Source organism: Lepus europaeus, chromosome 14 (assembly GCF_033115175.1).
Source record: "Lepus europaeus isolate LE1 chromosome 14, mLepTim1.pri, whole genome shotgun sequence".
Classification (NCBI taxonomy): domain Eukaryota; kingdom Metazoa; phylum Chordata; class Mammalia; order Lagomorpha; family Leporidae; genus Lepus; species Lepus europaeus.
This window is the reverse complement of record NC_084840.1, coordinates 3,436,733-3,462,420: the sequence shown is the minus strand read 5'-3', so window position 1 is coordinate 3,462,420 and position 25,688 is coordinate 3,436,733. Positions and strand designations below refer to the sequence as shown.

At 45.4% G+C, this 25,688-nt stretch overlaps 1 protein-coding gene across 1 annotated transcript in view; it reads right to left on the bottom strand.

Moving 5' to 3' along the window:
• Window positions 1-25,688, bottom strand: part of HMCN1 (hemicentin 1) — a 447,479-nt gene that overhangs the window by 9,616 nt on the left and 412,175 nt on the right. Inside the window, exons 98-107 of the mRNA XM_062211414.1 lie at window positions 25,346-25,483; window positions 22,025-22,146; window positions 21,171-21,408; window positions 16,079-16,141; window positions 14,448-14,567; window positions 13,852-13,986; window positions 10,952-11,065; window positions 10,276-10,401; window positions 8,235-8,363; window positions 4,820-5,170 (exon numbers count right to left, since the gene is read on the bottom strand). Of these exons, the coding sequence (XP_062067398.1) occupies window positions 4,820-5,170; window positions 8,235-8,363; window positions 10,276-10,401; window positions 10,952-11,065; window positions 13,852-13,986; window positions 14,448-14,567; window positions 16,079-16,141; window positions 21,171-21,408; window positions 22,025-22,146; window positions 25,346-25,483 (1,536 nt within the window). The remainder of the gene's footprint in view (window positions 1-4,819; window positions 5,171-8,234; window positions 8,364-10,275; window positions 10,402-10,951; window positions 11,066-13,851; window positions 13,987-14,447; window positions 14,568-16,078; window positions 16,142-21,170; window positions 21,409-22,024; window positions 22,147-25,345; window positions 25,484-25,688) is intronic.

Genomic DNA, 25,688 nt, shown 5'->3' with positions numbered 1-25,688 from the left:
CCTCTCAAGTAAATAAATAAATATAAATATCTTTTAACTAAACCGGTGCCCTGTAATTAGGTGCATATACATTTATAATAGTTACATCTTCCTGTTGAATTGATCCCTTAATCATTATTTAGTGCCCCTCTTTGTCTCTCTTAACAGTTTTTGTATTAAAGTTTATTTTGTCTGATATTAAGATGGCTACCCCACTCTTTTTTGGTTTCTGTTGGCATGGAATATCTTTTTCCAACCTTTCATTTTCAGTCTGCATGCATTTTTGTTTGGAAAGATGTGTTTCTTTTAAGCAGCAAATAGATGGGTTTTGTTTTTTAATCCATTCAGCCAGTCTGTGTCTTTTAACTGGAGAGCTGAGGCCATTAACATTCAATGTGACTATTGATAAGGAGTGATTTTGCCCTGCCATTTTCCCAAAGATATTTTCTAATATATGCTTTGAACTTCCTGTGATCTTTTGCTGTGAGGTTTCCCTCCTTTACCTTCTTTCATATTTATGGCCGTGTTTCTGTGTTTCACACATCTTTAAGCATCTTTTGCAGGGCTGGACGAGTAGTGACAAATTCTTTCAATTTGTTTGTTATGAAAGGTCTTTATTTCACCTTCCTTCACAAATGAGAGCTTTGCAGGATATAATATTCTGGGTTGGCAGTTTTTTTTCTGTTAGTACTTGGGCTGTATCTCGCCATTCCCTCCTAGCCTGTAGGGTTTCTGATGAGAAGTCTGCTGTGAGTCTAATTGGAGATCCTCTGAGAGTAATCTGACATTTCTCTCTTGCACATTTTTGAATCTTTATGTTTCACTGTGGTGAGTTTGATTACTATGTGTTGTGGTGAGGATCTCTTTTGGTCATGTTTATTAGGGGCTCTATGAGCTTCCTGTACTAAGATGTCTCTTTCCTTCTCCAGACCTGGGAAGTTTTCTGCTAGTATCTCACTGAAAAGGCCTCTAATCCTTTCTCTCTCTCCATGCCTTCAGGAATTCCTAGAACCCGAATGTTGGGTTTTTAATAGTATCCTGTAGATTCCCAACAATATGTTTTAGATTTCTAATTTCCTCTTCTTTTCTTTGGTTTGACTATACTTTCCTGTGCTCTGTCTTCTAAGTCTGATATTCTCTCTTTTGTTTCACTGACTCTGTTATTAAGGCTCTCTAATGAGTTTGTCATTTGATCTATTGAATTCTTAATTTCATTTTGATTTCTCTTCAATATCACAATTTCATGTTCTACTAAATTCCTCATTTCATTTTGATTCCTCCTTAAGATTTCATTTTCACGAGAGAGATTTTCTATCCTGTCCAGTATGGATTTCTGTAGTTCAAGAATTAGTTTTTGAGAACTTCTAGATATTCTTATAAATTTTTTGAAATCCGTATCTTGCATTTCTTCTCTCATCATCTTCATAATCTTGTATTAGAGTGTTTTGTTCATTTGGGGGCATCATGTATCTTCATTGTTCTTGTTTCCTCGGTTTCTGCGTTTGTTGTTTCGCATTGTGGAGATATTCTTTGGTTTCTTCTTTTTTCCTCTCTGTGGTGGCTTTTCTCATTATACTATGACTCTAGATTAAGTGGATTGTCCGCTTTTGGTGAATCTCTAGAGGCTTGTGGTGGGTGTGGCCAGAGAGCTCTGTTCAGTTCTTCAGGGTTAAGGGTGTGCCAAAGGTGACACACCCAGGTTTGGTGTGGTAAATTGTTTTTTTTTTTTTTATTCAGAAGGGAAATAATTCCGCACAGCTGAGCTCTTCTCCTTGAAGGCAATCAGTGCCTGAGCACTAGCCCCAGCGGGTATAATATTCATCTGCTCTGTCCCAAGGACCACACAAAGGATCTGTGCAGTCCTCAGTGTAAGCTCAGATTCCCCTGCAATGTCTCCCACCGGGTTGCCAAGGTTACTGAGTTTGCTGTGTCTCCCACCAAGACTACTCACGTCTCAATCACACTGTGAGTTCTCCCACACACCCTCAGTTTTTTTTTTTTTCACAGTCCCAGTTCATAAGCTCCACACATTCATAACCTCCTGTTATTTCTCCCCACCAAAGTCAGGTTTTTCTGCTTGGCTGAGGGTGGGCACAGCCCTGAGCTGGTGCAGCTGTTAACATATGTCCAAAATGGCGCCTGCTGTATTGTTTTCCCCGTCTTTGTAAGGTGAGTGGAGAGAAAGAATTGTGTCCATACTGGTCCCTTTTATTTATTTTCTCACTCCTCTAGTTAGTCTGGTGAACTTTCCCCCATGGGGCTTCAAGCCTCATTCCCTCTAGGCTCTTCCTGCCACTTTTCTGCCAGTGTATCGGGCTACTGTGGTTTCACCACACCTCCCTTTCCAGCACTGGTGCATAGATTCGGCAGCTGGGGTCCAGAGCCGTGGGCATCCGTGCCCTCCATGTAGGTTCACCGTGTCCCACTAGTTCCAGAAGAGTTTCCTCTGCAGTTTTTCCCTAACTCTTCCCTGAGACTATAGCATCTCCACTTTTATTAAACTATCTTTTCCCGAACTATCAGTGCGTTCCCTTCCTATTCCACCATCTTGGAGCTCCCTCAATATAAATAAATCTTAAAAAAATTAGTAAATGATGCTGAACTCCAAGTAGTTAGCATGGAGGCCCCATATGTGATTTATGTGTTCAGACGAGATTGGGCATGTTCAAAGTGGAATGGCCATAGATGATTTTTGTGTTCAGAAGCAATATGATATTCATTCTTCCTGTTAAGCTTTGCAATCAACATCTTCAAAACCTAAATTATAGCCCAAGTATAACAAGATTCCATAGCACTAACATCTTTTGTCACTTGTCTTTCCCAGATGGCTAATTAAAGGCATTTGGCATTTATTACAAGTCGCTGTTGTTACATAATTCCACAGCTGTCTGCAGTCTTGGTGTAAATTTCTTTATTAGTCCGAATACAATAAAATACTTCATATTTTATGGGATATCTAAGCCTGGTAATTGACCCAGTATAAAAGGAAATATCCAGGAAGTGACTAATTCTAGAAGTCTACACTAGATTATCCAAGTTGGATCATCACTCCAAAACAGAAGCAGCTTTACACAGTAGATGACTGTTACATTCTGATCAACAGTAGATTGGCATGATGTAAACACAAAGTTGACAATTTGTAAGATAACTATGATGAAACTGCAACTGCAGGCAGTGAAGAAGAAATGGAGAACCGGGTTATTAATCTGGGAAACTTTCCTAACACAACCTTGATCTTCAGATAACTTACGAGAGTCCAGCAAGTGGTATATAGTGTGGGGAGTGTGGTTTAATCCATTTACCACAGGATAAGCAAATATTGTGGGGCAAGAGGGTAAAGACAGAAAAGAAAAAAATAACTTGTTTAAAACAAATGCTAAGAGTTGGATGGTAACAGGCTATGAAAACCCTCCAGTGGGAAAGACTGTTTGAAAGACTCTTGGAAAGACAATAGGTCAGATGTGAATTCTACCAACACAGGCTCATGTAAAGTTATAGCTAATGGAGTCAGATTAACTGTAGGGCTGGAAGATCACCAACACTCAGAACAGCTTGGAGCAGGCTGAGGCTGGTACTCGAAGTACTAGCAAAGATGGTGGAGTCCACAGACTCAGTAGCTGAATGTTATTTGACTATAGGGGACCAAATGTAGAAAGTTGCCATGAATGTACTAAGGTCTACAGCAAAAAGAGGTAAGAAACTGGCACTGTTCACAGTTCTGGGGAGCTGCTCACAAGAGAAGTTTCATGTTGGTCATCCTTAGACTCAGGTACATCTGGGTATCTAGACAGCAAAGTTCTAGAAAACCACGAGCCCCTAAACCAAAGGGTAAAGGTCGAGTACTCAGAGGGATGGGGAGGTGATGTGACAAGCTGGGGCCACCCCGATCTGACCGAGGGAGCATTTCCAGAAAGGAGAAGGGTAGACAGTGACACGGCCACGAGCGAAGTCAGAGAAGAACGGTCTAGGAGTGTGTAACCAGAGCACATTCAGGCAAGCGTGAGCACAGTGTAGAACTCAAAAGAAGAATGGAGGGAAATGAGGTTTCTTCCTGCCCACCCTCCCTCTCTGCCTCATGTTTTCCAGCTCTAATTCCCGCCTGCTCATTCCCCCTGGGGCCTGGCTCAATGACACACAACTGTGGATACTCACAGAACATCAGTTAAGCGAATGGCAGATGGTAATGTCTGCAACTTAACGGAAAACAAGGTCTCAGCTAGAAATTACACTTCACTTTTGCAAACAAGAAATCAGTGTTGTGAGCTGAGAGAAAGCTATCGAACGCACATGTTTTAGAGCAATGGAAGCAACTTAATCTTTCCTCGCTCACACTCTCAGTGATAGGTGTCGTACAAAGGAACCAAGATGAGAGAAGGCAGCTGTCACTGGGATGCTGGCTGTCACAGACAACAAGCAGTCCCTGAGGAATGAAGATTTCACCCAGAACCCGCTGCTTTTGCGTAAGGCAGAGGTAGCCATGATCCGACAGTGCTATATTATATGGTAACACATAGACCTGCTGCTTAAAAAAAAAAAAACCCGTATTCTAGATCTCACTGAAACTTACTTCCATATAGCATTCAATTTAGTGATGTTTCAGGGGTGATCAAAAGGAGAAACTGTAACACAAACTATTAGAATGCACACATGCAAGTAATCTCTTATTTGAATAAAACTTGTAGTAGTTTCGGTGCCACAACAATTACCCCCAGAGAGGGCCACCCAGACTCGAGAGGTAGTCCCTGGACCCCAACAGTGCCGGTGCTGTGCACGCCGACTCCGGCTGGCCAGCGCCTAATCCCCCAGACAGCAAAGGAAAGGAAACGTGGCCGACATTTACCTACACATGTGTCTCGGCTCGCCGTGGAGCCTTCGGGGCAAGTTTTCCTAATAGTCCTTCTAGTCCTGGCGAGAGAGGCTCTGCTGTTCCTATACTCTGAGTAGGAGCTGTAGAGCTGGGAGTGGTGTCTGTAACGCTGCTGAGGATGATGGCTGTTCCTCACCGCGGAGGACCGTGCCAGCTGATAGCTACTGTACTGAGCACCAGAACTGGGCAGCCTCTCCAATCCAGCGCAAGATTTCCCGTCCCCCAGTAAATGCTGTCCTGGGGGACAGGTACACTTGAAGCTGCCGGGGGTGTTGGAGCACTGATGTGCACAAGGTTTGGGCACTTGCTCACATTCATTAATATCTGCTCGTGTGCCATGATACATAAAAGAGAGAGGAAGACAAAAACACAGGCATGAGGAATCAGTCTGTGAAATACACCGAAGACATTATGTTACCCTCCAAAGCCAGGAATCCAGTAAATTCTCCCTGACTACTGTGAACTTACAAGAAGGCTTTAATCATTTAGCTACAGATCTATGGGCAGATTCTGTGACTCCCTAACACTGCTTCCCTCACGCAAACTTTATTTGAACATTCCCGTGGAGAGGTTGGCCGACAGTTCTGCAAATGTACCTCCCAGTCTGCTTTCAGAGGCCCTGACCTCAAGACCAGATACACTGCCCTTGGCCTTGTCTCCTTGGTGTCATCTTATTGTGAGTGCAGCACTGGCACTGTTAGGTCTCATAAACACTCCACTCAGCTTTCCGAGTTCAATGAGGTAAGGACACCCTAAATTACTGAAGTTTGGGGAAAATGGCACAAAAAGGTGTGGAATCCCAAATTAATGTACTTTTCATGAAACTACAATTACAAAAGGTCAAATAGCACCTCTTCACACAATGATTCTCAAAATTTATTTCCTTAAATTCCTTTTTTTTTTTTTTTTTTTTTGACAAATAGATGCTTGAGAGGCAATTCTGATTTTCCTAACTGGTGGCCCATGACGGAAACACTTGAGTATGTTTAGACATGCATTTGTAAACATGTAACTCTCCTATGCACACCTGCTCACTTTTATGTCAGTGACTTTTTATGTCACCTGGTCACTTTTATGCACCTCATACTCTGTCTCTGCCCTTCTGTGATTTCTGCCCACCCGTGGCCAGCACCATCTTTTCCAAATGTCAACTGTGGTTCACTGTGGGTTGCCCTGCCTTTGGCATCTCCCCAACACACACTTGGAGAAAACCTAAACCCTCACCATGGCCTCCATACCCTCTGCCCGACCAGGCTCCACCAGCACCGGCCTGAGGGTTGCTGCCTCACCACCGGCACGTGCCTCTCTCGAGGACGTCGATGTCTGTCCCACGGCCTGCACTTCTGTGTTTAGGCCTTCCCAACACAGCTGCCCCTTTGCTTCTTCTCTCAGAGAGGTGGCCTGCACGGTATCGCCTCTCACCTTTACTCTGCCTTCTCTTCCCGCACAGCTCTCATCATATCTATGTTTTATGATTCTTGTTTCTCCCAAGAACGTAAGCTGCATAAGGACAGGGATCTGGCCTGCCCTGTTTAGCATTCCAATCCCACATCCTAGGACAGCATCCAGCATAAATTAGATATCCAGTAGGCATTTTTTGCATTAATGAGCAATGGGCTTGATATGATATGCCAAATCAAGCCGCTAACACAGATATAAACTCACTATGATTATAATATTTTTAGAAGTTATTTTTAGATTAACACATGGGATATATACTTGTAACACCTCCTATAAATTGGAAAAGTGAATGAAAACCATGAACCAAAACCAAATTCTTTAATCCATTACCCACAGTGGCATGAAAGAAAATAACAAAAAGATAAAGTGTAAGCATTAAATTTGGTTTTAAAAACTGTTTTAACAGGGAAAACTGACATTTTAAATTTCTTTAGAGCAATGGTCCTACCAATTTCACTGCATTATTTCCTAGCCCAATGTCTGGCATTTAGCTTCTGGTCAAATTAGGAAACAAATACATTTCCTTCTGATAAGTCATTCTTAAGAGTGATCAGGATGGTAAATTATATATAAATTACAAATCTAAATAAAGACTAAAATGATGTTACCTATTCTATTAAAATGCATATCTTTTGGAAGGGTTTCTTATGATGGTATTACTTTCAGCATTTGCTATGTGGAACGACTTTGCTAGGGACTACAGCAGGACAGAGCTAAGTATTTTTTTTCATGTCATAAGTTTATTTATAAACATATCTGGTATGCTGTGGTTTAAGAGTTTGTTTCATTTTTCAAAGAGATAGCCCCTCTTGAAATGCTCTTTGTTATCTGTAAAATGGATATCCTAAAGCATCCTTATTTCTTGAGCTTTTGGTTCCATTCTAGTAAGAAAGGTGCAGCAAATCCAGACCCAAAGCAGAGTCACTGTCATAAGCAATCTCCACTTGCTTTCCATTGAAATGGCAAATTCTCCCCTGGGCCTCAGCACAGGGGCTCCTACAGAGCACAGAGGCTGAGACCCTCTGGATGCTCCAGCCCAGCCTGGCACTGATGGAAGCTCAGTGAGAGGCACAGAGACGAGAAGAGGAACGGCAGCTCCACACCAGCCTCGTTCTTTCCATGACCTCGTTCCCCTGCGTGCCAGGGCCAAAAGGGAACATGGGAAACGAATGTCGCAGAGATGTCTGGAGACACGACCAAGTCTTTCTGGGAGAGTCTGCTACAAATAATTGTTAAGTAGGCAAATCGGGCAACAAAATCAGCATGAAATCCAGATGCTAGTATTTAAAGGTTCAAAACTTTTTTTTTTAGTGTACTTAAGTATTCCAAGGAAGAATATACTCTGATAGATTAGTTCATTGGTTATAAATGCATTAATTTTCTAAAAGTATATGGTTATCTCCCCATAAATATTTCCTATTATTTGTCTTAGTTTATATTTTATTATCACTAAGACAGAAAGAAATGGGCAATTGGGAGAATTGAATGAGGTCTTTTTAGAACACAGAATGGCATATAGACAGCACTTAATATATAGTAAACAGTCATAATTATCAATTTGTTTAAATTGTGCACATTTATACTTTTTATCCTTCATATGCAAATCTGCACACATATATTTCACACTCAATAAAATGGATCTATGCAAACACTTATGTGACAGAGAATCAGAGGCACTGTTGATAGTTGCCACGGCAATTATCAATTATATCAGCACTTTGTCATGCTCATAGTAAGCATACAGTGACTATTACTAGAGATGTCAATGTATCCAAATTATGTTATGAATCACTTAATCCATTTTACGTACCTTGTAATTGCAGCCAGAGAGCATTTGAGGGTGGCGAGAGTGCCCCGAAGCAAGCTGGTCAGGTTAGACCCCTATATCAGTGACGTTATTACTCAACAAGGGCTCCTGTTCACTTACCCACACAGGGTCTTCCAACTCCTTGAGACCGATAACCTCTTGGGCATACACAACGGTAGCTGCCTCTTGTATTCTCACATATCTGATTATATCTGCACTGATGAGTCCCATCTTTGCATTCATCAATATCTACAGACAGGGAGGCAATAAGCAGTACTGTCAAATCCTCTGTCGAATTCCAAAGTCATTAGATCTCAAATTAACATTCTGCAGCACCCCAAAAGCAGCGTTCCTCACCGTGTGGTTGAGCTCCCGCTGACTCACCACGGGGGAGTCAGAAAACCTGGGTTCAAGGCCCAGCCCCGCCACTTAGTTATTGGTTCCTTTTCCTTCTTCTGCTCCCACTACGGGAAGAGTTTTACTATCAGCTCCTTTGTTTCTCATTCCCTTTTGTACTTGCTTCCTTCTCTTGCCATCTTACATAAATGTGTGAGTAGTGTCGTGCAGATTTAGAGCAACAGTGCCACAGCCTTTCTGCTCTCTGGCCCCGTGTCCAGCTGCCAGCCGGCCACGTCCAGCTGCATGTCTCACTGGAATGTCAAGCCCAGCATGTCCCCAATGTCTTATCTACTTTTCCTTATTCATAAAAGTAGGACTCCTGTCTTCCTGGTCAACCAAGATGCTAACATCAGAATCACCTTCAATTTATCTCCTCCACTGCCAACAGTGAGTAATTCTACTTCCTTCAGTTGAAACCACATAAGCCATATGACTTCACATTTCCATTCCTACTTAGCTGGATTATTTGCTGTAGGTTCTTAAAAAGTCTTATCTTTAAGCTCATCTCATTTCTAATTAATCGCATGCATAATTACAGTCAATGTTCTTAAAAATATTTACAGCTGCATGTAACTGTACATGGTGCTCTGCATTGGCTGTCACTCGTAAGAGTCAAGAAAAACAGCTACATCCGTAATGTTGGAGAGAAAAGGGTCTTCATCCTCACACCTCATCTCCCCACCCAGCTCTATTTGTTTAGTGTAGTAAACCCCAGGGACCTTAACAACGGTCAACAAGTGGTCCGTATTCCTTCATCTGTGCCTGTACTCCCTTCTCCTATCACGTTCTGAAACAAATCCAAGATACAGCTTAACTTTATTAATGTATATTTGAGAATAAATTTTAAGAAATATGGTGCTATTTTTGCAGTGCGAAACTTAACTTTCATGTGATTGTTAGGACTCATCCAAGATCGGAGAGTTGGCAGGAAAGAGACATTTTAACAGTGTATCCCCAAGTCTGGCTCTTGTCCTCCTTGTACAGGACTTTGTTTCCTTTTCTAGAATCTCCACAGATTATCATTCCATTCAGGCCTGTATTTGAGTGTGATCACCCCACGCACCCTTGACACTCTCTTCTATTAGATACAATCACTCTCTTGGGTGGTCTTGCACAATTCTCTGTGTGTCACTTTCATTGTGTTTCAGACTGCTTTCTTTTTATCCCGTTTTGCTGGAGGCCGGGGAATAAGCCAGACCTGAGAGCAGAGACAGCAACACTTTTGTCTGTTTAGACACTGTTGTTCCCAGCCCTGCGAACTCAGGTAGGCTGGCGCAGAACAGGCTCATAAAGAACAAGTGTAGGGGGAAACGTCATCCATCTACTGCGTGGACGTTGGCTTGACATTCCAAGAGTAATCAGTTGTAAATTAATTATTTTTTGAACTCTGAACAAATCTCTAAAAATTTTTTATTGACCACAACCCCTGAAAGTCTACACACACACACACACACAATTTCATAATAGAAGTGATTGGAGATAAAAGTAATTCATGTGGATATTAAACTAAGTAAATCAATCGTGTGACTGATGGGAGCTCCAAGTGGTCACTGGTGTCCATCATGAGCTTCCATCTCCTGGTACAGCCACGGGCCTGGGACCCCAGAGCCCAACCCTACCAGAAGCTGAGAGCACCTATGAAAACAAGGAAGAGTTCCTTGTTAGCGTAAACGGACTCTTGTCATTCACTTCTGACACGGATGCCCTCCATCCCCTGCTGATGGGAAACAGACCTCGGTCACTGGGACAGCCAGACACTCACCAATGCAGGTTCCGTTTTCTGCCTTGGTCATTCCACTGGGGCAAAGATCGATGCACTTGTAGCCACCACGGGTGTTCCTACAGTGCTGATCCGGTCTGCACACACCCTGCCTGCACTCGTTCACATCTTGACAAGAGAGCAAAAGGGATGTGGATTGAGAGGACGGCGTCTTCCATGTTTCCAGAGAAACTATAACTAATACAGATGTTCACTGCATGGTCATCATGTAAGGGTAAAATGATTAAATCCGACAAGATAAGAAACACACTACTGTAAAACAGAATGATAAAAAATTAAAAATATACTGCTTCATAGAGCTGGCACATAATAATCACTTCCTCCTCCTAGAGAAATTATGTATATAATGTTGTATTAACACATGTACATAACGCTAATACCATATATGCACAATCACACATATGTGAACACACATGAAGTTTATATGCCACTTTTGCAGAAAATCCAGTAAACAGGGGAAATGTCAAAAGGAAAAGTTATGTAATTAGAAAGTGAAACCTGCAAAATGTGGAACTCAAGTTCGTCTTGCTTCGGCATGGATTACGGACTTGGTGCAAGGCTGGCGCCATCCATGGATCAGACCCAGGAGACAACATACAGACCCAGCTCAGACAGAAGTTAGAGACCCCACTGCTGGAATTCAAAGCCCTTTTCTTACCCATGCATTTTCTGCCTTTGAGCTGATACCCAGGTTCACATCCACAGTGGAAACTGCCTATGGCATTGAAACAGCGCTGGTGACAGGGGCTGGATTCTTGACATTCGTTAATATCTGTTGAACAAAGTATGACTTTCATCTTACACTGCTGGGAAACCTGAGGTAATTTACAGCAAAAGTGTAACATTTGGATGATCTTCAGCAATGTCACATTTAAGAGCTTCTCTAGGTGCTGGCATAGTTGGTAGGGGTGCTGCCTGTAACTCCAGCATCACATATGGGCGTCACTTGGAGTCCTGGCTGCTCCACTTCCGATCCAGTTCCCTGTTGGTGCACCTGGGAAAGCCTGCAGAAGGTGGTCCAGGTCCTTGAGCCCCTGCACCCTTGTAGGAGACCTGGAGAAAGCTCCTGGCTCCTGCACCTCTGGCCCAACCTTGACTGTTGTGACTATTTGGGGAGTGAACAAGCAGATGGAAGATTTCTGTTTCTCTACACTGCCTTTCAAATAAATAAATTTTTTTAAAAAGAGCTTCTCTAACAAGAAACCCAAACATCTGCTCTTACATAATCTGCCAGAGAATTAGCTGCAGGAGAGGGTTTCTTCATCAACAGACTCCTCAACTGTGGACATTTGCTAAAGGTTTAAAACCACGGCGGTCAAACACTCCTCCACGCAAGCTTGTCACCACATGGCCCCCAGTCCTATTTCTAGAAGGCTTCTGCCCTGGAGCTGCTGACACACTGGCACGCTGAAGGCAGAGGAAGAACAGCGCTAAGGAGTCCTGCAGCGTCTTTGCCTGATGGCCTTTCTTCCCGTCCTCTGTCCCCTCGGGCCTGCTGGCCTGCAGCAACTTGAGCAGCGCCGCCTGTCCCTGGGCCGAGTGCAGGCACAGGCTCCCCAGCCCCGTGCCCAGGCCTATGTCTGGCACCTTCCCTCCTCTCCTTCCTACCAGGCTCATGGGAAGAGAGACCTCTTCTCCCACACAGCAAAGTCCTGCTCTACGAGCTTTGGGCTCTTCGGCCCCTCTTGTCCCTCACCAAGACGAGGAAGTGTACAGGGGACCCCCCCCACCCCCCGTGAATTTCCAAGTCCTCCCTCTTCTTGGTCTGCCCGGTGCAGACACAACCCAGCCCTCCCAAGCCACACACTCCGCTCTCGGGCCTGTACTCACTTCCAGCGCCTGCCACTATGCCACTGTGCTGCTCCAAACCCTCCAGAGGCACGGGGGCCGACCTGGGCGCCCCAGTGCTCACCTGACTCCCCCAAACTCTTATCTCCTGCTCGAGATCTTTTAATGTTACCTGTTCCAATCCAGAATATGCTAATTTGTATAAATGTATGAATGTGACCATACACTTTGAAAATATTCGCTTTGTGCAGTGTTTTCTTCCTCTTATCATTTGCTCATCTCCCCTACCCCTTTCACTCTCCTTGCCCACCAAAGGCAGACGACGTTAAGGATCTCCTAAGAACAACCAAGTGTCTCTTCCACTCACAGGTACATCTCCCTCCTTCTTGGGTGAGCATTCTCTAGCTGCAAACTCTTTTCTATAAAAGTGACACACAGTTTCCTACATCAGAATTTTCTCAAGGACTACATATGGTTCACGCTGTGTGTGTGCTATGTGTCACTCATGCTTTCTGCTCCTGACTCACGTTCAGTGTGGAGCCATTGTTTTTGACTCTCTGGAAAATCCGTATTCATACTCCCCAAACTCGCAAGCACCCAGTACATCCCCCACCACATGCCATAGTTCAAGTGCTGTCTGAGTATCCCCATTTAGAAAGTGCTGTGGGGTTAAGATGGGGTCTTGTTAGAGCTCTTGGGGTCTAGTGAGCTGAGCCTTAAAGGGACTGTGAGACCCCAGCCTGCTCTCTTTCCCTGGGTCCTGGATTGCAGTGTGATCCCTCCTCTCCATGAGCTCTGGGCTCTGCCATCTGCCACGAGGTTCTCACCAGAACCGAGCAGGTGTAAGTGCCATGCCCTTGCACTTAAACCTGTGCCTTAAATAAACCTCTTTATAACATCATCTGCCTCAAGTATTTCATCATCCCCATGAAAGCTAACATACCAGGTGAGTGGATAAATAAATGGTGAGACGTTTGTACAAGTACATGGAATAATGTTCTGTGCTAGAAAGAAACACGCTATCAGGTATAGAGGAAGGTTAAGTGTACATTATTAGGTGAAAGATGTCATTCTGAAAGGCTATGTACCATACAGATCCCACGACAGGACAGTCAGGAAACGGCAGAACTACGGAGACACTACGGTGTCAGTGGTCGCCAGTGCTGCAGGCAGGAGAGGAAGAGTAGGCGCTGTGACACAGGGCTTTCAGATCAGAAACGCATCCTAACAGGTTGGTCAAACCCACAGAATGCACAGCAGCGAGAGTGAAACTTGATGTGAACTAGTGGCTCTGGGACACCGAAGTGTCCATGCAGGTCCACATGACAAACGCACACGTCTGGTGGGGCAGAGCGCTGGCAGGGAGGCGGCCTGGACTCCCTGCGGAACTCTCTGTCCTTTGGGCTCAGTTCTGCTAGAAGCCTAAGACTTTTCTAAAAACAGTCTATTTTTAAAAATTGTCAATAAACATTCTGGTAGTTTTATGAAATAGATCATGCCGTAATATCTCCTCTCTTAAGCGTTATTCAAAAAATAACTGTGGAATAATACAGCCAGAGGAGATCTTCCCAAGATCTAAAACAGGTACAGTCAAGTTCTGCTTTAGGTTCTCTTGATGGACCACAGTCCCACTTGCTTGATATTTTCTCACTTTCTCCTTTTTATTGGGTCCCTACTGCTTGGAGTGTAGTAAGTGAGTTTCCTTTAAAGGATTCAAAAAGGCTTTCTAACGCTTAGTGCCGTGCAAAGAACAAGCCTCCATCTTTATACCTTGACAGCTCAGCCCGTCGGAGGTTCTTCGGAAGCCGACTCCACAGCGGACCACACAGCGATAGGACCCGATGGTGTTGTCACAGTCCTGGCCGGCGTGGCAGGCATGTCCACCCAAAGCACACTCATCAACATCTGCAACAGAGCGAAGTGTGCAACTGAGGCAGGGTGCAGAAAACAGCTAAGAACCTGCTGTGAAATGGGGTGAGAAGAGCAACAGGTGGACCCGAGGTGAGGAGGGCTGGATGCTCTGGCTGAGTCACTTCACATACACAGCTGACATCCGCACAGGCTGACCAACCAATGAGAGCCCTCACCTGTAAATTACGTGACTTTTTTTTTTTTAAAGTTGCTTCTCCTGAGACCGTGAGTCAAACCTGTCATCCCTGCTTCTAGAGTCCCCCACATGCAGACAGGGCCTGGCAGTGTTCCCTTTCTTACTTTCTCAGCCCAATCAAACCCAGTCTGCTGCTTGCTCCCAACAGGTGTTCAGAGCTGTTGGGAAAGGGGCTCACGGGTCTACCTTCTTTTCCCTAGGCCAAAGACTGCCTTGATCACTGTTTGAACGTGTCTGTTAGATAGAGCTCTATGAATACCTTGACAGGTTCTTCCGTCCACAGCTATGGCGAGGCCTTCTGGGCAGGAGCAGTAGTAGGTCCCCATGGCATTGTGGCAGGTGTGGGAGCAAGGTTTCCCCGCCGCACACTCATCTTCATCTGCAAGAAACAGAAGGGCCCTGCGGTTACATAAACCCCTGCTTCCTACCAGGTACTAGAGTTGGTTTACATAGTGGCTTATAGAGGCCAATGAGTTGGATGGGATTTAACAGAAAATACGCTAAACATCCCCAGATGTGTAATTAATAAAAATTAATTGGAGTCTCCAAGTTATCTTTGATTGTGAGTAGATGTTTAGATTATATTCTAAAACAAAAGCGATGATAGGGGCCGGTGCTGTGGCATAGCAGGTAAAGCTGCCATCTGCAGTGCTGGCATCCCCTATGGGCCCTGGTTTGAGTCCTGGCTGCTCCGCTTCCGATCCAGCTCTCTGCTATGGACTGGGAAAGCAGCAGCAGATGGCCTAAGTCCTTGGGCCCCTGCACCCGCTTGGGAGACCTGGAGGAAGCTTGTGGCTCTTGGCTTGAGATTGGCACAGCTCCAGCTGCCAATTGGGGAGTGAACCAGTGGATGGAAGACCTCTCTCTCTCTCTCTGCCTCTCCTTCTCACCAGTCCTAAGTCACCCTTTGCAGCATTCCTAGCAGAGCGGTATTTGTTGCTGTCCTCATGCTATACGAGAAAGCTGAGGAACAAGGAGGGCAGTGATGGTTTCTTTCTGGCAGAGCTGGGATATGGGCTGGCCAGTCTAAAGACCACCTCTCCCTGGTGAGCTCACATCACACTGCCTGCAGTAGAAGGCAGGCACGGGGAGATGCCTGGAGCTCTACGAGCCATCTCGTTAGCTGCTGACCTACCTGTGACTCTCACGCTGGTGCTTCAGAGAGACAATGTGGGTTTAGTCACTAGTCACGGTCCAAATCCTGCCCTATGCCACGACTGAGCAATCGCAGGGCTGGGGACCCAGGGCTAGGCCCTGCTCCCTGGCCCTCAGGTAGTCTCTGCTCAGCCGCCTCTGAGCTCGGTCACTGTCCCTGACACATCATATGGTCACAGGGAAAGTTCAGGGCTTTAGGATCCAACTTAGTTTCAGGTCACTTGAAGCTGAGTCATTGTAGGCATTTACTTCAATTCTGCACTGAATTTCCTCAGCTGCTAGCTGGGACGCTGACAGGCAACAGACAGCCACCATATGATAGCCCTGGTTGGTGTTTTTTCTTTCTTTCTTTCTTTATTCGACAGGCAGAGTGGACAGTGAGAGAGAGACAGAGAGAAAGGTCTTCCTTTGCCGTTGGTTCACCCTCCAATGGCCGCCGCGGCTGGCGCACTGCGGCTGGCGCACCGCGCTGATCCGATGGCAGGAGCCAGGTGCTTCTCCTGGTCTCCCATGGGGTGCAGGGCCCAAGCACTTGGGCCATCCTCCACTGCACTCCCTGGCCACAGCAGAGAGCTGGCCTGGAAGAGGGGCAACCGGGACAGAATCCGGCACCCCAACCAGGACTAGAACCTGGTGGGCCGGCGCCGCAAGGTGGAGGATTAGCCTGTTAAGCCACGGCGCCGGCCTGGTGTTTTTTCTTAAATAAAAAACTTTGTTTTGTATTTCTGTACTCACCAGCACAAAATGGTCCAGCTGGATCCAAGGTGAACCCAGACGGGCACTGATTGCTGCGATCGCCTGCCACAGAGATGGGAGCAAAATCAAGGGCTTTGCTAGAACTCGGGGCCTGGTTTCCTCTGAGTACACTCTTCCCCCGCAACACGAGCTAGAGACGGTCCACGCGGGCAAACAGGCAGGAGTGAGGAACCCATCCCATCTCTCAACCCAGCGTCCAGAGACTGCTGCAGAGCTGCCACTGCGACAGGTTTTTCTGCTTATTCCACCCACCAAAGAAAATTACGTAGAGTCATTCTGTGACGATTTACAAGGATCCAAGATGAGTGTGTAGCCAGCCATAACCACAGGCAGTCCTAGTCCTCCAGGCATTTTACTCAAATAGGAGGAATGTGTTTTCAAGTAACTTAAGATTATATGTGAAAATAAAACAGAGACTCCTTCAAACAGAGACTCCATGAAGAAACCACCTCCCTTTGTGGATCTCCTCCACTTGCAAGGTTGAGCATTTGGGTCCAAGTTCCCATGTGTGACAGTCTTCCCTTTTCACACAAAGCAGAAGGGAACAGGTGTGCTGTCTTAAAACAGGCGTAAGTGAGATGTCACACAAGAACATGACGGTTAAGGGGCCGCCTTGCTGAGAGCACCCCAGGGGAACAGGCCGAGGACAGATGGGGATGAACGGCCTAGGGACAGTGCCACACGAGTACTGAGTAGTTACTGTGCGTCACATGGGGCGCTGTGAGCATCGTGTGCTTCATTTCACTGAAACCTCACCACTCCCTTACTGTCATGGCATCCAATTTTTAATAAAATGAGGAACTTGAGACAGATTATGTAAGTTGTCTATGGTCAAAAAGCTGATGAGAAATGCTGGGGCAATTTAGATTCCTGTCCATTTGACTCTGACCTGCTGCACTCAACAGAACGCTGGTGGTGACAGTGATTCCTGCTCCATTTGTTCACTGATTCACACATTCCTTCCGACACCTCGCTGGGTGGGAACTGTGCTGAAGACACAGTTGTGGGGGAAGTCATACAAACATAGTAATTTGTTATCTGATAGTAGGTTCAGATTTTTGGCTCTAAACAGGAGAGCACCTACTGAGTGGCATCTGGGAGGTTATCTTGGACACACTGTGGTTGTCATTTTGATGAAGAGGCCCACCAAAATTTGGTAGGAGGGGCAGGCCCTGGGGGAAGTGTGACGAGACTGTGGTCTGTGGGAGAGTCTTGCACAACGAAGATTTGCCTCCTGCCCTGCAAGATTTTCACTGCAGTGAGAAAACCGTAACTAAGCGTTGAGCCCATCTGCCAGATATTAAACATGTTTCACATGATCTAAATATAAAATGGATTCTAGAGAATGCCACCGCCATAGAAATTGGTTCAGCATCTTTACTATGAATTACTTAATGTTTTCAAAAGAAGAAAGAGCACACTAGGATTCTACCTATAGACTCAGGGATACAACTACTTATCTCTGTCCAAAGATTTTTCTATTAAAATATGTAATATTTTAGTATCATTTCTTTTCATTTACTCTAGATACAAGGTGATTCTGATGTGATTCCTATTGTTATGATTTTCATTTCAAGGTAGGAGTAATATCAAATATTATTTTGTAACGACATATAGTTAATAGAAACTGAAAAATACACAAGCTCCTGTACTCTTGTCACTTGGAATAAGTTATTTCTGACATTTTGATGTTTTTCCACCAAGTCACTTTTATGAATACGTATTTAAATATTAAGTTGGGATAAACAGACTAATGAGTGCCAAGCTTTGCTAATCATAAAATTTGGGGGAATTTATTAAAAATATAGATCTGTTAGTCCACTCCTTTCAGAAGTGCAAGGAAGAGACTGGGGAACCTGTTTAACCACCAGAGACTGAGGCATGGGCACCCCAGGCCGAGGCACACTGCACCAGCTTTTCTTTAATGATGTCGTGAACATTCTCTTCTCCCATGTCACGTGCTTACAATTATGTCAACACCTAGAACACGCCTTCCATTCAGCAGATGTTTGTGAAGCGAGTCATATCTCTCTAAAATGTTGTCTAGTGAGAGCGTAAGCTGATCATGCAGTTCTTCCATAATTTACATACAAGAATACTTCTAAAGATTGTGGAAAATGGAATTAAGTGGTGCAAAAAATTCTGAACTCCACGCATAGTTTTTTTTTTTTTTTTTTTTTTTACAGGCAGAGTTAGACAGTGAGAGTGAGAGTGAGTGAGTGAGTGAGAGAGAGAGAGTTATAGACAGTGAGAGAGAGAGACATAGAGAAAGGTCTTCCCTCCGTTGGTTCACCCCCCAAATGGCCGCAGTGGCTGGCGCGCTGTGCCAATCCGAAGCCAGGAGCCAAGTGCTTCTTCCTGGTCTCCCATGCAGGTGCAGGGCCCAAACACTTGGGCCATCCTCCACTGCTTTCCCGGGCCACAGCAGAGAGCTGGACTGGAAGAGGAGCAACCGGGACAGAATCCGGCGCCCCAACCGGGACTAGAACCCAGGGTGCCGGCGTCGCAGGCAGAGGATTAGCCTAGTGAGCCACGGTGCCGGCCATGCACAGTTTTTTTCACAATATGCATTTTCTGTGAAATTTCTTAAGACCCTTTATAACTAATATAAAAAATGTTTCCACTAAAACAGACTTATCTTCAAATTTCATTTTTCATGAACTTTTTGAGGTACTCATACTTATTTCCCACTTCCAGGACTATTATTATTTTCTATTATAAATAACAATGGATGAAACTTCCTGAACACCTATCTTTGTCTATTTCTGTGATTTTCTTTGGACAGACTCCTAGAATGAGATAACTGCAAAGACCCAGCAGTGGGAAGGCTACTGGCACACCCCATCTTCCTGACACGGGGCCCTTGGGACTTCTGCCAGCAGGGCACAAGGCAATGCGGGGTGGTATCACACTTGCTAAGCTCTGACAGGACAGTTAGAACGCCTGCATGCTTCAATTGGCGCTTCTTTGCTTATTAATGAGGGCAAACACTTCCTTCACATCTAATTGTCATCACTATTTATTCTTCCACAAGTCTCCTGTCCACAGTCTTTACGTATTTTTCAACAGGGAGTATTTGCCTCTTTCTTACTGATTTTTAAGAACCATATATATATATATATATATATATATATATATGTATATTAAGGTTAATCATAGTTGTCAATATCTAATGCTTTTTCTTGGTACTTAGTTTATCATCTCATTTTGTTTTCTTCCATGAAATTTAAAAACATTTACATAAATTTACTTTTTTATAGTTACTTTCTTCTATTAATTTGTAAAATATTTTTTATATTTATATTTTAAAATAAAATCATTTAATGACATAAAAATATTTTTGGTGAGATCAATTATATTTGTTAGTTATCTTGACCAGCGGTTTTCCAAATGCTAGTGGACAGACCAGATCCATTAGAATCATTTAGGATCTGTGTTTGAGATATCTCAAGAGTTGAATTCCAAAATCTTTGTGCCCAGAAGTCTGGACATTCCTCAAGCTGTCCAGGTGATTTTAGTTGCATGGTGCATAGCTCCAGCTTAGACCCAAGCTGCTAAGAATACAAGCTTGCCCCCTGGTGTTCACTCAAAAAAAAGTGGTAGGTACACAATTTTTAAAAGTCCCAGAAACATGTCAATGACAAATGGCACATGCCTTGTACTGGATGTAATTCACAGGATTCTAGTAGGCGAGGAGAAGGGGCCTTCGAGGGGCTGCGGTGTGTTTCCCCGTGTCCCCCGCCACCCCCCTCAGAGACGCCCTGAAACCTCTGAGCATGCACACGGCTGGGCCGGAAGCACACGTGATTTCCCCCAAATAACCTTCCACCCTCTAGTCCTAAGGGGTATCAATGCATTTATAACAACGCCTGGTGCCACGTTAGCTTTCTTCAATGAGCTGGAGTATCGAAAAGAGAAACAAGTGAGACTGGGAAAGGAGGCACGACTGAATAGCTCTCTCCTTTGTCCGAGTGGTGTGAACACACATGACAAGGGTAAAGTCATGTGTAAACACACATGACTTCGGTAAAATGAGGCAGCAGCACGACAGTGTGGAGCCGTGGGCCCCACTGGTACAAGACTTCCCATGTCTGTGATAAATGGAAGAAGACAGACATTCATTCTCCCACATTACCACGGTCTGAGATTAATGATACAGTTCTGCAGATGCCGAAGAAAATGGTCATATGCTTGACTGATGAAAGGAACAGTAAACACTGAAAATGAATTTTTAATTTACTTGCTAAGCATAAGAGATGAAATGGTGCTGTTAAATATCCACTTTGGTCTACTGTGCCAAAGCCAGCACAAGGCAGAGCATACACAAGGCCCATGTGACCCCATTTGAACGTACTCATGGAAGCCTACTGTTCACAGCCAGAGTTGGCAGACTGCAGTCATGCCAAGGCTGTGCCAACAGTGTAACCATGCTGCGGTGTCTCTCAACACTGAAGCGCACGGCACAGGCAGCGCTAACCCCCGTGGTGACTCCTATGCCTGGAAAGGCAATCTCAGGGGACACACACACGGGGGCTGACTGGATCAAGGCCACAGAACCATGTCTGGGAAATACAAAGTGCCTTGAAGATTCCAATTTCCAGAAACAAGAAATGACAGTTGGAATCCTGACTATTGCTGCATAGCTTCAAAAGCTTCTTTGAAAATATGATTTTTTTAACCAGTTTAGGGTAAGACATACCTTTACATTATGCTTATGGAATTCAAAAAAATTCCTTGAAAATATTAGATTCAGAACAACAAATGGACTTTATAATCCAAAGAAAAATCATTGTGACAGATTATTTTATCCTTTCACGTATATATAATAGAGCAGTACCATCTCCACTGTTAGTATGATGAAGCACATCAGTAGACTAACGTGTTACCAGGACTCCAGCCTAGCTCAGGGATTTACCTTTAACAAAACAAACACCACACAAGAAAACCCTGCTACTGTCCTGTCAGGTCTAGGCCTTAATATCCTTATTCTGAAAATCATCAATGCAATTTTTTTACCCTTTGGAAAGGATTAGATGGCACAAAGCTATGAACTTTGTTTCAATCAAATTACCTTTGGAAATTGAAGCATGGATTTTAAAACCTAGTGTCTCTTCTAACTGGTTATAGTCAGATTCCACAGAGGCTGCATGGAGCGTTTCTACCAAGAAAGGCATTCTTCCCTGTGCCTGGTCGTAGAAGACCGTGTGGTTCCAGGTGTACGGGACACTGACGCCATCGACGGTGAACAGCCGGGTGGAGTGGGCGTACAGCTGCCCGGGGCCCGTCTGAATGTAGTCCTCTGTGTAATCCTAGGAAGGACAGCGTGCATTTGAAGATGAACATGGCTCACACTAGCTTTTTCCCCCTCTTAAGTGCACTAGGAGATGCAGAATGAGAAAAAAGGCCTTAGGAGATAAAAACATACAGTTCTACATAAAATTTTAATTGTACAGTGATGTTCCGGAATTAACTTTAAGTCTGCACCTTTGCCCTGTGACCACATTAGCTTCAGAATTCTACTTTCATAAATCATAGTTTAATAAACAACTCAAAGCTGTCAGTCAAGAATAAAGGAATATGTGGAAGGATGACTGTTACCATTCTTTGTTTCCTAAAACACTCCTGTGGATGGCATTCAAAAAACACTGTACAGGAATTACTACTCTTTTTGAAGAAAATTAAACAAATGGTTTACATCACAGCAGAGGTCCTGGTCCTGACGGGCACAGTAATAAAGCTGCTGAGACTTGGTCCTGAATATTCGGAACACAGTCCAGATAATCATTTGTAGTCTTTGTAGTTGAGATTTATTCTCCAACACGAATACGGGAAAATGCACAGGTTCTCCGTGCAGTTTCCACGGATTTTTGACTCACACTCTTACCATTACTCTAATAAACATGAAGAAGGTATCTTGGCTTCTACCTTAATGTTGATGTCCACAGGCGATGGAAGCTGCAGGACGTAGCCACTCACGACAATGTCCACTAGCAACGCACCATCAGGATCCAAGCCCCGGGCAACATGAGTCATTCGCAAGATTTCTCCTGGGAATTACAACGCATTCATTTGAACAGAAAAAATGCGGTTTCTGTAAGCACAGGGCAGATTTACCTTACAATTCCACTGCTATTTCAGCTCATAATTGCGTAGAAATAGACAAAAGAATTAAATTAGCATTTTGCCTGAGTAAAAGAGTTAGGCTTATTGAATTGAGTTTCTTCTAAAGTTTCTTTTTGTGAGGCACAAACATACCATATGACTATGTGAAGGATTCCATACTTTAAACCCCCCCCTCCCCCTGCCGGGTTCTGGAGAGAGAATAGGGTTGCCTGTGAGAAGGGATGGACAGTTCACATCAGGTGGATGGGGAGAAGCCTTGATTCTGGGGCAAGGCTTTGTTCTTTCTGATGCTTCAGAAATTATGAAAGGCATTAATCATCAAGAAATGCAAATCTGGCCGGCGCCGTGGCTTAACAGGCTAATCCTCTGCCTTGCGGCGCCAGCACACTGGGTTCTAGTCCCGGTTGGGGCGCTGGACTCTATCCCGGTTGCCCCTCTTCCAGGCCAGCTCTCTGCTATGGCCCGGGAGTGCAGTGGAGGATGGCCCAAGTGCTTGGGCCCTGCACCCGCATGGGAGACCAGGAGAAGCACCTGGCTCCTGGCTTCAGATCAGCGAGATGCGCCGGCTGCAGCGGCCATTGGAGGGTGAACCAACGGCAAAAAGGAAGACCTTCCTCTCTGTCTCTCTCTCTCTCACTATCTACTCTGCCTGTCAAAAAAAAGAAATGCAAATCACCTCATTTTTTCTTTTTTCTTTTTTTTTTTTTTTGTCAAAAAAGACAAAAGATAGCAAGTGGTGAAGATGTGGAGAAAAGGGAACCCTTGCACACTGTTGGTGGTGAGAATGTACATTAGTAGAGTCACGGTGGAAAACAGCATGAAGTTTCCTTAAAAAACTAAAAAGAGAACTACTGTATGATCCAGCAGCCCCAACCCTGCTTAGAACAACCACAGGCCCCAGCAGCCCCACTCCCGGTTAGAACGACCACAGGCCCCAGCAGCCCCACTCCCGGTTAGAACGACCACAGGCCCCAGCAGCCCCACTCCCGGTTAGAACGACCACAGGCCCCAGCAGCCCCACTCCCGGTTAGAACGACCACAGGCCCCAGCAGCCCCACTCCCGGTTAGAACGACCACAGGCCCCAGCAGCCCCACTCCCGGTTAGAACGACCACAGGCCCCAGCAGCCCCACTCCCGGTTAGAACGACCACAGGCCCCAGCAGCCCCACTCCCGGTTAGAACGACCACAGGCCCCAGCAGCCCCACTCCCGGTTAGAACGACCACAGGCCCCAGCAGCCCCACTCCCGGTTAGAACGACCACAGGCCCCAGCAGCCCCACTCCCGGTTAGAACGACCACAGGCCCCAGCAGCCCCACTCCCGGTTAGAACGACCACAGGCCCCAGCAGCCCCACTCCCGGTTAGAACGACCACAGGCCCCAGCAGCCCCACTCCCGGTTAGAACGACCACAGGCCCCAGCAGCCCCACTCCCGGTTAGAACGACCACAGGCCCCAGCAGCCCCACTCCCGGTTAGAACGACCACAGGCCCCAGCAGCCCCACTCCCGGTTAGAACGACCACAGGCCCCAGCAGCCCCACTCCCGGTTAGAACGACCACAGGCCCCAGCAGCCCCACTCCCGGTTAGAACGACCACAGGCCCCAGCAGCCCCACTCCCGGTTAGAACGACCACAGGCCCCAGCAGCCCCACTCCCGGTTAGAACGACCACAGGCCCCAGCAGCCCCACTCCCGGTTAGAACGACCACAGGCCCCAGCAGCCCCACTCCCGGTTAGAACGACCACAGGCCCCAGCAGCCCCACTCCCGGTTAGAACGACCACAGGCCCCAGCAGCCCCACTCCCGGTTAGAACGACCACAGGCCCCAGCAGCCCCACTCCCGGTTAGAACGACCACAGGCCCCAGCAGCCCCACTCCCGGTTAGAACGACCACAGGCCCCAGCAGCCCCACTCCCGGTTAGAACGACCACAGGCCCCAGCAGCCCCACTCCCGGTTAGAACGACCACAGGCCCCAGCAGCCCCAACCCTGGTTAGAACGACCACAGGCCCCAGCAGCCCCACTCCCGGTTAGAACGACCACAGGCCCCAGCAGCCCCACTCCCGGTTAGAACCACCACAGGCCCCAGCAGCCCCACTCCCGGTTAGAACCACCACAGGCCCCAGCAGCCCCACTCCCGGTTAGAACCACCACAGGCCCCAGCAGCCCCACTCCCGGTTAGAACCACCACAGGCCCCAGCAGCCCCACTCCCGGTTAGAACACATTCAATGGGAATGAAATCCACCTGTTGAAGAGCCATCTACACTTCCAGGTTTACTGAAGCACTACACACAATAGCCAGGAGCCAGAAACAACAAAGTCTTCATCAACTGATGGATGGACTAAGAAACTGTGGTGTATACACACTGTGGAATACTACTTAGCTATAAACAGGATGAAATCTTGTCACCTGCCACAACATGGATGGGAGATAATTCTGTTAGTGAAACAGGCCAAGCACAGAAAGACAGATACCACAGGATCTCACTCACACAAATCTAAAAACTACAGGACCCCATAGAACTGAAACATATAATGGTAGTGACCAGAGGCTGGGGAGCAATGTGGAGATGGAGGGATTGGGAAAAGTTGATTGACAGGTACTAGGTTATAGCTAGACAGGAAGAAGTAGTTCTGGAGGTCTATGCACACAGGTGACTACAGATGTTCATGTACTTACTCTATGTAAACCAGAAGATGGGACTTGATGTGTTCACTATAAAAAGTGGTAAGTGCTGAGAGATAAATATATTTGCCCTGATTGGACATTACATAATGTATACATGTGATGAAACATCACAAGTACCCCATAGATATTTGTCTGTTAAAGTTTTAGAAATAAAATTAAAAAAAAATTCTTAAATAGTAAAAGGTCTACAGTAAGTACAGCAAGTAGGCCAAGGAAAGACCCTCTGAGAACACATGGCCTTCTATAGACCTCATTCATGGCAGTTATGTTTGCAGATAACAAGAAACTCCTTTTATATTGTTTGCGATAAGACCATGTCAAAAACTCTATATGGGAACAAATAACATGTTTATCTTAACTTCCAGGCTTTGTTAACAATCTTTCTTTTCTTTTCTATAAAAAATAGTAGCAGGATATGCCATTCAGCTGACACTAACCAGTTGCAAATTCCACTTGAGTTTCTCTTTTGAAGACTGCATTGGTAAGGGTAAAGCCATTGATGGCTTCTCCTATTTCCTTTGCTGCTGTCCAATAAACGGGATTTAGAATAGAAACTATCTTTCTCATTGCTGGACCTAAAAAAAAAAAAAACCAGTAATATGACAAAGGAAAATACAGCTTATTATTCTTGTCTTCATGGTACATTATTCACAAGATGAGTCCTAAGCAATGCTGCATGGCACGAAATAAATACTAGTGCTCACATGTCCTTATGTGTTTATCATCAGGAAAGAGCCAAGGACTATCACACTGATGATTCAGGAGTAGCATCCTCTAGGA